The sequence below is a fragment of the Antedon mediterranea genome, chromosome 5 (assembly GCF_964355755.1).
Source record: "Antedon mediterranea chromosome 5, ecAntMedi1.1, whole genome shotgun sequence".
In the NCBI taxonomy this organism is placed as follows: domain Eukaryota; kingdom Metazoa; phylum Echinodermata; class Crinoidea; order Comatulida; family Antedonidae; genus Antedon; species Antedon mediterranea.
In genome coordinates this window covers 173,618-187,220 of record NC_092674.1, presented here as the reverse complement: position 1 = coordinate 187,220, position 13,603 = coordinate 173,618, and the positions used below count along the sequence as shown (strand labels likewise).

Genomic DNA, 13,603 nt, shown 5'->3' with positions numbered 1-13,603 from the left:
AATATGAGAAGTAAAGAATAAGTATTCATCAATAAAAATGCCAAGAAATGTTGTTCTTTTGTTCTTTCAATTTCGCTAATGCCATAATATAATTTAGGAATGTTGGGGGGGGGGGGGGGTTAGTTTATTTACTGAACGAAAATAATAAATTTGGTTTTTTTAATATTCAACGAAAGCTTATTAGATAACCAGTTTGCAATTTTAGTGAGTTCTCGATTCATTAAAATAATAGCTTGGTGGTAGATGTCCTTATGATTAATAAATAAATAATCATCACTAAATAAAAGTATATCACAACACATCATCTGCAAACATTTATAAATAACAGAAATGAAAGCGGACCAAGGATGATGGATGGTATGTTTATGCATAACAAATTATAGATATATTATTTGGTTGATCTGGCTGTACTCTCATAAACTCTAGCTAGGCCTAGACCGTGCTAGAGGACCAAAATCAAGCAAGAAGGCAGCCCCTCTCGCTGCTCTAACTAGACTAGCGTCTGTCTTAATTAGCGACGACGGGTTTTGGCCTAGGCCTAGTATAGTTAGTATAAAGCGTATGTGGTAGTTAAAAAGGGGTAGAAATAACCAACTGCTTACTACTAGCTGATTCGGATTGTTAGATGTCACTTTTCCTTATATTTCAGTCTAATTAGGCTGTAAATAAATATACATTAGAGATAATCAAACGCCAGCGAGACACATATCTCCTCGCGTGTATCTCGTCACTCACGCTCGAGTCGTCCCCTCCTCGTGTCGTTGTTATTGCGTATATGGAACGCCGTTCCTGCCTTATGTGATATTATTGTTTAATGCTGCCAGCTACCTGCAAAATGATAACTTTTTATGATTTTTGTGTCAATATAAAATGAGGTCTATTTGATTATTTGGTAAAGAATGTAAGATAACTTCAACAGAAGGACTTAATAAAACAATAATACTTTACGGCCTACTTTAGGCCTATATACACCGTGGAAACGACTCCAAGGTTGTGACGGATCCCCTTATTTATTTTATTTATTTATTTACCAGATTTCTAGAGCGCCCTTTTCATGAATACTCATGCTTAAAAGGCGCTTCACATCATAAAGACAAACATCATAAGCAATAATTATAAAAGTAACCTTAAGATTTCTTAAACTAAGTTATAAATATTCTTACTGTACATTAATTAAAATCGCATGAAATAGAAAAATAAAATGTACGATATAAAAAATAACTAATGCCAAAAAAAATTTTTAAAAAAGATTTTTAAAAAAGTGGGTCAATTTGGAGTATCATAATAGTTATTAACTTTCACCAAAAATTAGTCGAAAAAAAATTATTTAACTGAAATACAGACGTTTTTTTGTTAAAATAACTTTGACTTTCAGTCAAAGTTTTCGATCAAAACATGTCCAATAATGGAACGCGCTTGTTTGGCTACTCTGTATACATAATCATAAACTTCCTTGCGATCTGTGTGAAAACACCTTCTCAACAGTGACCAGTTGTAAACAATCCAAATTAGCATATGTATAATGCATACTCGTGGTTTGAAATCTTTGTTTACTTTAGCTTGTGACGATTTTCCAAACGAAATGTAATCAAACTAATTTACCTGTTAATTACGTAAACTTGTTGTTTTTGGCTCGAATTTTTCGACTTAAAGTGAATAACTTTAATATTACTTTGGTATGGCAAATGTAAATTTAGAATACTTTTGACCTTCATTTTTTTGTGTTCCAAGGGACAATAAATACATCTTTAATATTTCAATTTTTTATATTAATTTAATTTGATTAAAAATATTATTGCACAATAATTGACCAAACAAATTGTAATAGATCCGATAATTTCAATAATAATTAGTTCAATTAATGTTATTTAATGTAGACCGCGGCATCAATATACTATACTCCAATTGAAATCAATCATTGGGTTACCGTGCTAGTAGACGCAATATATATATGAGGTATATTCAGAGCGTCATTCTGACGACTGTCAGTATTCTCTACTTCTCTACGGAGCGCCATTTATGCCTTTATTAACTTTAATAACAGAAATAGTACTACGGTAACTGCTCAAGTGGACCCAATTTAGCACCAGGGTAGCACAGCAATTTAGCCCCAGTGGAGCACAGTGATATAAAATAGAAATAAAGTCACTAAATCTTATATATTTTCGTATAAAACACTGTGCTCAAGTGGACACAATTTGGTACCAGGAGAGCAGTGATATAAAATAGAAATAAGTCACTCAAGTTTCAATCTGTTCGTATGTTAACACACTGTGCTCAAGTGGACCCAAGTTGGCGCCAATGGATTTTTTTTTTAAATGGAAAATAATATTGTTTTTCTTTTATTTTGAAAGAGAGATATTTTTAAGATTGTAAATGTCAAATGGAACTTTTTTTAAATCAGAAACAAAGTTGCATGGCATTATTTTCCATTAAATAGACTGCCATAAAACCTCGAAAAGAAACCCATGTGCTCCTTCATTTTTAGTACTCTTGGGTGGGCTTCTTTTCCACATGGAGTTCTTTTCGAGAATACTTTTGAAAACTAAACGAGGGGAACTGCTAGCTTCCCGCCCGGAAAATATTTTATTTACATGATTTGAAAAATCTTCTAATGTAAATAATTAACTGCATCAAAATTTAACAGTGTGGCGTGTTGACCGCGTTGAACTAACATACCATCTTTACCATAATACACCTGCACAGACTCATTTGCATAACAACGCACGTACGGACGCACATACCAAACTCTTTAAAATAGAGCTACAAGGTACCCGAAAATCTATTATGTTTTCAAACAACATGCATAAGAATCTTCAGTAACCCACCATGCTTGGGGCTGAGCAAAGACAATTTTGACAAAAAGAGCTGTATACAGTAGGTTTCCGCCCGAAAAATGGCGTTACATAATTTAAATGAAACAAAATATATAAGACTTACCAGGACAATATATGAGCTTGTCCCCGGAAAGTGCACCTATTCATTGAAATATAAAATTAAATATTAAGTCTCCAGTACTAGCCCATCCATGGTTGAGGCAGAGCAATGAAAATAGACGTATAAATAGACTATTATCAGCTATTCAGCTAGTTTCAGTTTGTGGTGCAACGGGTAATGATCAGTTTTGAGTGCTATCAGTTGGGGTTCGAACCTCGACTGATATTTTTTATGAATATTTTTTTTATTTAAAAAAAATTTTGTATGGCATTCACTTTTCCATTAAATAGACACCATAAAACCCCAAAAAGAGCCCATGTGTTCCTCATTTTTTAGTACTCTTGGGTACGGTGGGCTTCTTTTCAACGGGTAAGCTTCTTTTCCGCATGGGGTTCTTTTCAAGATTACTTTTGCAAACTAAAGGAGGGGAGCTTCTAGGTTCCCGCCCGGAAAATTGTATCTTTACATGATTTTAATTTCTAATAAAGATTAACAAAATCAAAATTTAACTTTTAAATTTAATTTTGTGGCGTGTTCACCGCGTGGGACTAACAATACTATCTTCCCCATTACACCTGCACAAACTCATTTGCATAACAACGCAGGGCTTACCAAACTGTTGAAAATAGCTACAAGGTCCCCAGAAATGACACCTCATTTTGAAACATGATATATAAGAGTCTTCACTACCCCATCATGATTGGGGCTGAGCAAAGACAATTTTGAAAAAAATATTTATTGAAATATGAAATTAAATATTATTTATATAAGTCTCCAGTTAAGCTCACCATGGTAATTCAACAAAACAAAATTATGAAATACAAACAGAGCTAGCACACAAAAGCCTACTTACTAATTTTAATATTTCTAGAATTTAGAAAACAATTAGATTTAACATATCACCTTTGATAATTATAATGTTAAATTTCAACTATCCAGATGCGAATTTTAGGTTGTGTTTAAAAAAAACTCTACTTCATATGTGCTTCAATTTCGAAGATCTATTTAACACATATTTATTTATTTATTTATTTATTCTGCCATATACTTTTATTCACAACATATTAATAGGCTTACAATACAATATCTTGCATGAAACGGATATTTAAAAATACACTATAATGTGTAACGGTAGAATTACAATTCTAATGTAAAAGATTAACAAAATAAAAATTGAACAGTGTTGTGTTGGTCACGAATGACTAACAATACCATCTTTCCCACAGCACATGTGCACACTCATTTGCATAACAAACGCACGGCATACCAAACTACGATGAGATAAAATTAATTCTCTTCTAAACACGTAACGAAGAGAATTAATTCCCTTTTTTAACATTAAAATAAATTGAGGGCGCTAAACATAAAATTTACACCATCAAAGCAGTTGGCGATAGCCAAAAAAAAAAGATGCTAAATGACTGTGCTCTCCCTGCCTCAGCACTAAGGCACTGTCACAGCCTTTTAGGGGTCGTTTCCACCACATCACCAGATGCATTGATGTTGTTGCCTCATGATGTGTGGTGGAAAGGGGGACGTATGATCTGTGAACCCCAAACACAGTGGCTCGCATAGCCTTAACTCTATTCCACCGACCAGCGTGGGAATCGAACCCACGACATACGTGTTGTTAACACGACGCTCAGACGACTGAGCTAACTGATCATTTTGGTTTTAGCATGGAGTAATATTCTTTACTCCATGGTTTTAGCAAGGTTAATAGGATATTTATGACGTAATGATGAATTACGTAACACACGTATAAATAGACCATTATCAGCTTTTCAAAATTTAGTGACTTATTTCTATTTTATATCACTGTGCTCGCCTGGTGCCAAATTGGGTACACTTGAGTACATTGTATTAAAATACGAAAAGATATTACAATTCAGTGACTTATTTCTATTTTATATCACTGTGCTCCCCTGGCTCCAAATTGGGTCCACTTGAGCACAGTGTGTATTATAACATACGAAAAGATATTAAAATTCAGTGACTTATTTCTATTTTATATCACTATGCTCCCTTGGCTCCAAATTGGGTCCACATGAGCACAATGTATTCAATGACTTGTTTCTATATATATCACTGTGCTCCACTGGCTCCAAATTGGGTCCACTTGAGAACAGTGTATTAACATACGAAAAGATATTAAAATGAGTGACTTATTTCTATTTCATATCACTGTGCTCCACTGGTGCTAAATTTGGTCCACTGAACCAGTTACCGTAGTACTATTTCTATTTCAGAAGTAAATAAGGCATAAATGGCGCTCCGTAGAAGTAGAGAATGCTCGATCGTCGAAATGCGAAATGATGCTCTGAATATACCTTTATACATAACTATATAATAATTTTATGGCTCTGCGTAAATGTTATGTTTAGCGCCCTCAATTTTAAGAACACCCGCGTTATCAGAGTTAGACTTGCCCCAAGTCCGTATTATCTTTTTTTTTTATTTATTTGTTTTTATTTCGACCGCGATTTTTGTCTGAAAATACAGACTTGTGAAACACGTATAGAAATCGATTTGCAGACCGCAAACATACGATAAGAATGACGTAGGTTATCATACCGTATTTGGCTATATGGGGCGGGCGGTATGTAAATATGGATTTCGAATCAACCAATGATCATTTTGTTTCAAAATGAAAGAGATCGAGTATGTATGCCTACCAGTGCTTAATGTACGATCGAGACTGTTGAAATATAAAATAGTAATGCCAAGTTGTTTTGTTTATTAATTGTTTAGTCCTTGGCCTAGGCCTCTTTCGTAGGTCCTACTCACGTATGACCTGCCAAATAAAACGCCAATGAAGTAGGCCTACATACCACCGGCACACAACAGGGCTACACCACCACACAGAACAGGACAGGGTCTGGGTGGGAATTAAATCAAAATTATCTCCGCGTAATAAATGATCCATTCAATGTTTGATTTGCGGAGAAGCTAGCCTATCATATATCAAGACGAGTTTTCATGTTTCAAAGATCCCATCAAATGTTTACCAGACTACTAGGCATATAAAATAATTTCTAGCCTTCAGAACTTTCATAAATGTACCCAAGTCACATTGTCTAAACGTAACATAGCGCATGCGCATGCGCATCATCTTAGTTGTTGAGTCTTTGAAATTCTTAAATATGAATATTTAAACGGTGTACGAGAGAGTAGCCAATCGCATGCAGCTGAAACTAGTCAACCGGATAATCGTATGCACCAAGAATTCTTGGTGTCAAACCACGTGACTTTTGCGTGTTTCCCCAGACGGAGTATCCAAAATCAAGTAGTATACGTATGAAACGCCATATGTGCCAAAATATTTATCTTTTAACTAATATTAAGACAAAACTCCGTCTGGAACCCAGACTATATCAGAGTAGGAACAATATAGAACGTTAAATAAATAAGATGAATGATGAATATTGCATGCATGCTTCGCTGGCTCATGGCAACATTCGTAATGAATGCAACAATAATGGACAAAAAACAGATACTTCAGGAGAATGGGTGAACAAGCAGCACTATGTGGTTGGGCAACCAAAGATAGCTGGGAAAAGGAAAGAGGCAAAACCAAAATGAGATGCAGAGATGACTTGTGAAAATATAAAAATAATAATTATTGAATTAATTAACAAATTATTGGTTAAGAGCAAAAGAGATAAGTTAATGGAGAGAAGCATAAAGAAGAAGAATAAATCCAAACAATTTCATGGAATGCTAACTCCCCCATTCTTATTCTCTGGTAAGAATTACCTCTATCCCGTCTGGTCTCTTTGTCTCCAACATACACACACGCGCTTCGCATATATACGAAGAATGGACATTTTAGAGATGAAATGTACACTAAATCATATCGTAAATTTCAATATTAAATTTGGCACCTGCTTATACATCCTACATAAATTAAAACCTCGGGGGTCATATGGGATTCTTCAATGATAGAATATTAATTAACCCCGTTGGTAAATATCGACACTTCGCATACAAATTTAAATCTAAAAACACAGACTTAGGCTTTTTGTTCAATCGACTTTAATTGTTTATAATATTTGTTGTGACATTAAACTTTTGAATTTCAATGATAGTTAGTATCGTATTATTAGATTCAGTACGTTCCTGGTGCACTTACAATATTTCTTTGCACATAAAGGACTCATTGTAATTAACCGTGTCGCATTAAATGACTCCTTGTTATGATATTCGTAAGTTACTGATCTCAATTTATTAGCTTTAATAAGTCATAAATGCTTGCTGCATTGTTTTAGTCATAATACTCATCGTACAAAATCTGACTGAGTTATTGAATTAGAAACTAATGTCCAAAAGCACTTCAACGTTTTCATAATGAAGTTCATTTGTTCACATTGAAGCGCTTGTGCTTAAATGCATTGCCCCAACCAAGAAGCAAACAAGTACTATAACTATCCTATTAAGTGTGTCTTGTACTATTAATGACAGGATAATAAAGGCACCAATCCAATTCTGTGAGTATTAACTCAGAGAAGAGTGACTGATTACTTATAATAGTAACTCAGGGAAAAGTGACTGATTAACTGTATATTTTTGGATCAATAATTAAAAATCTAAGTTCATAACTATCTAAGTTCATCATTTGTATTGAAATAGTTAAATTTATTATTATATCTCAAAAGAAACTCAACAGTTCTTTTTAGAACTATATATAGGCCTACGTGGTGTACCGCAAACTTTATATCAACATTTGATTTCGGCATGCAAACAATATCTCATTATTAATTGTAATAATCTCAATAAACCTATAATGTAGTACTCTAGTAACAAAGAGTGTAATAAATTATGTAACAAACAGTAGAATGTTTCTTAAAATTCATGTTATTCACTGCTTTAAAAATTAATCCGAATTTATTCAGATTAAAAACAAAATTGTGTATGATGAAAGTATAAATTGTGAGGAGAACCTATATTGCAAATTAGGAACGATGTTGGATCAGATGAAACTGCCCAAGGCACTGATGCTTTCTGAAACTTAAAGTAATCATGAAGATGCATTTACAAAAAAGATAAAATTAGATAGCACTGAGTAACAGTACTTGGCTTAGTCATCAATTCTGTTGATGAAACGGAGTGTTAAGAAACTTTTGCAACAACAACACCACCACCACCACCACCACCATCAACAGCAACACAGACCTACAGTAGGCCTAACAACGTAAAATAATAAATAGGCGGGTCAATGCTTACTTTCGTTTATTCTTCCAGTAATTATAAGGATGTGTTGTAGACACCGAACATTAAAGAACACAACATGTATATTGTATTACATGATCCTATACACACTGAAACTTTATTGATATCGTCATATTTCACTCAAAGGGCTAAGATATGCATGTGAAATCTATAGCAGTAAAATACTAATAAACATGGGTTACATGGGTTTATAGTTAACCATCTGTATGCTAGAGGCTAATAGTTAAAGCATAGAGTTGTAGCATGGGCTTAATAAGCCAAAATAGAAAGTCAATACACAGGCTGTGTTTAAGCTCCAAACCTAAAATACAACTTGCAGTAGGATAGCTTACAAATAATTACTGATATATGTTTTTTTTTTTATTATTACCATATATTTTAGTCAACATTACACTAGTAAAATGGTGATACGTTTATTATGGCTATTAGAGTACTATGTCTACAATACATAATATGGACAGTGGGAAATACTTTATCCTTAATGTTTTTATCTTGTCAGATTAGTAAGTTTAAATCAAAACAAAGCAACTGCTTAGTATATGCTGCTTGCTTCTTGAGTATGTTGTCTAGATAAATAATTTTACGACACAAAAGTCTTAAGAGAGCTTTACGGGTGGAGTAAATGCATGCACAAATTACCACGTATATGTATACAACCAGCTATTCTAAAATATATTTAGCTTCCGTAAGCTTTAGTTATTTAAATATGTCCATTCCAGACCAGTAATTCTGGTTATATTGTCTTTGACATCGTTCTTCGCTTTTATTCACACTTTTGTTGGAGATGAAGATATAGCCTCTTCATAAATATGTTTGTTAGTGCATCCATTCTTATTCTTTGTAGTATTTTTCATTCGACTAAGAGCTTGGTTATTTGTTGTGTAATACGAAGTCCGAGACATGCTGTAATTAGAAGACGCGTCGGTTTTATTACAAGTAATACATAACATTTTACGGAAAGCATCGCGAAATTTCTGATTCAATAGTCCATATATAATTGGGTTAATACTACTGTTTAAATATCCAAGCCAGAGTACCACATCGGACACTACAGGGTGTGCTTGCCATTTGAAAAGTTCACCAACCGTGAATATTGTAAAATATGGTACCCAGCAAACAGCAAATCCACTCAGTACCACGGCTATTGTAATAACAAGACGTCTTTCTTTATAAGAGTTCTTGCTTGATACAGCTCCTTTTTTCCGAACTATGAGGATAAGATGTACGTATAGAACACACATAAATATTAAAGGAATGAAGAAAAGTCCTATTCCATCTACAAGACTATATATTTTGTTTGTTTCTAACACGCATGTAGATCTGTCTTCGTAGCTTTGTATAACACCATCGTCAGTATTAAGACCCGTGTGAATTGGCGGGAAAGATATCATAACAGATACAAACCAGACGATAATAACAATGAGAAGGGCGCAGTTCTGTTTCATTCTTGTTTTATAATGAAATGGAGATGCAGCCGCATAATAGCGATCAAGTGTAATAACAAGCAAATGAAGTATAGAGGAAGTAGAGAAACACACGTCTGAAGATACATACAGATTACATACAACAGGACCAAAAAACCATGTTCCTGTGACGGCGATGATGCTACTGAAGGGTAAAACAATGATTCCGAGTAATAGGTCGGCAATGGCAAGAGAAATAAGGAATATGTATGTTGGCTTCTTAAGCAGGTTTCTGCTGAAAAATGGTGACAGAAGTACTAGAACGTTTCCAAATATGACAACGAACGTGATGCTTCCTAGCACAAGTCCAATTGTTATTTTAGCTCCCAATGATTTGTCGGAATCTGTTGTATTATTCATTTTGTGTGCGTGTCGTTTTCAGTTGGTCCTTTCAGAGATTTTGATTTTCGAGCGTGATGTATCTTGACAAAGTCATTCTAGGTGAGATCCATAGTATTAACCTGTTGAGATATAACAAAAGTTTTTATTAGTCTAATTGTTATCTAAATTATTATTAAGAAAAGTAATCGTTTTTTCTTCATCTCGTCTCCAGTCGCACTAGCAGAATTCAGACCTTCTTCTCATCTCAAGAAAAGCGTAAAAGAAGCAAAACCAGGGACTCGCTCACCAGAAACATTTGGTATTTTAGTTTTGACAAAAACCTCACCGAAAAGCAATATAATAAGTCGCAATACATTTAGATGACAAACAGTGCCTACATTATTAGTGAATGTTACCATGAATAAGTTTATACCGAATATTGCCCACATTATTAGTGAATGTTACAATGAATGACTTGATACCGAATGTTTCAAGTACATGTAATTACTAACAGAAATCCATAGCAATTACTGGTTATTCGATTTCATGCAGGTTACTTAGTTTCCACACGGAATTTAACTAATGATGTTACACTTGGTTCTTTGATGTTTTGGCAACTCGATATTGCAAGTGTTATCAACACAACTCATGTTGTTTTAACGGTCATACAACTGTGCCATTATAGTTAATGAATTATATCTGTCATTTGGTTCAATAACTGCAAAAAAGCACGAACATTGATGGGTTTATACACTGTCAACATCTTTGCAAGATTCTAAGAACGATTTTCATTTACTTGATATACATATTATATAGAATAAACTAATAATAACCAGGGACGAGTTAAATTAATGTAATTTCACTCTTCTCTGTAATAACTAAATAAATAATTTTACAAAAGAAGTTAAATATATAAAATAATATACTAAAGATTCTTAAATTATTATTACATTTTAAACCGATCTCAATTATAAAATAAAAATATAATTAGGACCTAATGTATGTTTCTTTTAAATAAGTTTTCATTTTTGTTGCTTGTGTTGTTTTTTGTCCTTTTCAATTGCTAAGTATTTTTTCATATGCAAGTGTCTATTAGTATCATCACGTAACTAATGAATGACAATACCTTACCTGTCCATTAAAGTAAATGCTTTTATTATTTATTATTAGTGGGAAGTTTAATGCTGGATACGTCTTTAAGAGCATGCAGTACAGTAGCAAGACACGTTGCAATGGCAATTGTCTGATGACCCCCGTCTTAGAGTCATGATTGCATGTGTATTTCAAGTAATTCCGTTGATTTGCAATAATAGTTGCTAGTTGGTTTAATACAAAACCTTATTAGACTTACCGTAGCTTAATTATTACGATCTTGCAATATATAATTCAAGGTGCAAATTCATTCCAATACTTACTATACACGTAATTACTAATGAAATCAGCAAAAGTACATTTTCTTGTGCAAACGCCAAACATCAATAATTACGACGACACGTGACTACATTAGTGGTGGATCTTTAGGTATACGTGACTGTGGACTTAGTGACTGAATTATAAACAAGATCAAGATTGTTACTATGCATGACCAATATTCGATCACATGCATAAAAATGTGAGCAAAATATTAGTATACGTTTGATATTAATTTGAATTATTGATAATGTAGCGAAATTTCTCAAACCATCTGAGAAAATAAATATTAATAGAGTTTTAAACCACCAAGAACTTTAATCAACATAATTATGCTGTGATGATATTTATCAGTTTAAACCCTTCCTCCTAATAATATTTCCAATAGCGGATTTGATGTCATCATGGATGAGAACAACGGTTGTTCACGTCTTCAACCACGTTTGTCTCTCATTAGTTACCGTAATAAATACGTATAATTAAGCTTTTACCAATCTTTGGTTGACTCGGTTACAAAGGCCTCTGGTTGATCGTATCGTATTATGTCAATTGACAGGACCGTTCGTGGAAGTAAGATGTACGCTATTTTACTACAATGATACTTACTCTTGTATACGATTACACAATTGACAGGACCGTTCTTGGAAGTAAGATGTACGCTATTTTACTCCAATGATACTTACTCTTGTATACGATTACACAATTGACAGGACCGTTCTTGGAAGTAAGATGTACGCTATTTTACTCCAATGATACTTACTCTTGTATACGATTACACAATTGACAGGACCGTTCTTGGAAGTAAGATGTACGCTATTTTACTCCAATGATACTTACTCTTGTATACGATTACACACTCAAGATATTGACCTAATTAAAAGATCTATAGATACTATAATTTCTGTAATTATATACTTATATTTCAATGTTAGATGTTGGTATTTTTAGTTTGATCATCAAACGTTGTCTTATCGATATGCCCCAGAATTATAATATCTTTTTGCTCAAGGGAATATTTCTAGTTAGAACGTACTTATTGTGTTTCCATGTCAACGTAAACAGCGTTACACAGAGATAACGTTCAACGTGTATTTAAGATATTTTTATTTCTTTATTCCTCTGTGAATACCTATCACAAGAAGTAATGTCCAATTTTATTGTCATTTTTGAATTATTATTGAATTTCAATATATATATTATAATGAATCGTTGAATAATAAAAGACGGCAGGTGAATCCCGCTGGGTGTTTGCAATTAATTATCCTATTTTTACAATTGGTTCCCATGTACGTTGCTAACATTGATCGCGCCATGTACGTGATGAGGAAGCGTTTAAGTCTCCGCGCGTGCATTGTATACACTTTTCATATTTATAAATGGTAGGTAGCCCTACAAGTTCGGGCATGGGGTTTTCATAAGACTTTTTAACGTCGTTGTGGTAAGGCCAATCAATAAGGCTTTTTTATATTCTTCCTGAAGCTATGATCTTAAATTATTGATATATCCCCACCCCACCCCCCCCCCCCCCCCCCATAGCCTGAAAGGGAAAACGTGTAATCATTATTATTAGTATGCGTTATTTAGTCTATCCAAAATATCCTGCATCATACGGGCCTCTGCCTAGAGTGAGTGAGTGGCCGAGCGGTTAAGACAGTGGAACCGTGCACGTAGCCATAACATCGGCAGGGGTTCGAGGCTCTCACTCACTCCATGGTTCTGGTGGTAGAACGAGTCTTCTCGGATAAGGACTATAAACCGTAGGTCCAGTGTACACAACTTGCTCGTGTGCACTTTAAAGAACCTAGTACATCTTTCGAGATGAGTAGGGGGTTACCCCGGTGTATTAGTACATCACAGCCACTGATCACCAACTGGGCCCTCTGGGAGATCAGTCTTTGACTGAAGAGGTCACCCAGTATAAAGATAAAACAAACAAATACGCCTACTTTTAGAAGCCACATCGTTTGCTTTTAGGTAATAATACATTGTCGCGGCGGCCATGGTTTACTTTCAAAGTACTGATATGTTATGTAAAATGCAGAGTTTAAAATATACTTTATCAACGACTATCCTGAAGTTAACTGCCTGCCAATGTGAACAAAAGTGTCAAGAATCATTATTGGTATTGGTTACCGATTTAAATTTGATATCCAACAGAGAATACTGCAGTATTTTGACAAATTATGGAATATTAGATAAATCAGTATGTGGGTGAAAGACACAGGAAGAGAATTATATGTGAA

At 34.1% G+C, this 13,603-nt stretch overlaps 2 protein-coding genes across 5 annotated transcripts in view; both read right to left on the bottom strand.

Annotated features, from left to right (window-relative positions):
- The window catches only part of LOC140049265 (alpha-1,2-mannosyltransferase ALG9-like), a 29,444-nt gene extending 28,723 nt beyond the window's left edge, over positions 1-721 (bottom strand). Inside the window, exon 1 of the mRNA XM_072094108.1 lies at positions 603-721. The gene's annotated coding sequence lies outside the window, so the exon portion shown is untranslated. The remainder of the gene's footprint in view (positions 1-602) is intronic.
- A 7,258-nt stretch (positions 722-7,979) lies between these two features.
- Positions 7,980-13,603, bottom strand: part of LOC140048572 (histamine H2 receptor-like) — a 55,186-nt gene continuing 49,562 nt past the window's right edge. For all 4 annotated transcript variants that reach the window (XM_072093316.1, XM_072093315.1, XM_072093317.1 and 1 more), the window contains exon 2: positions 7,980-10,090. In XM_072093316.1, coding sequence (XP_071949417.1) covers positions 8,934-9,989 — 1,056 coding nt within the window. In that variant the 5' untranslated portion in view covers positions 9,990-10,090 and the 3' untranslated portion in view covers positions 7,980-8,933. The remainder of the gene's footprint in view (positions 10,091-13,603) is intronic.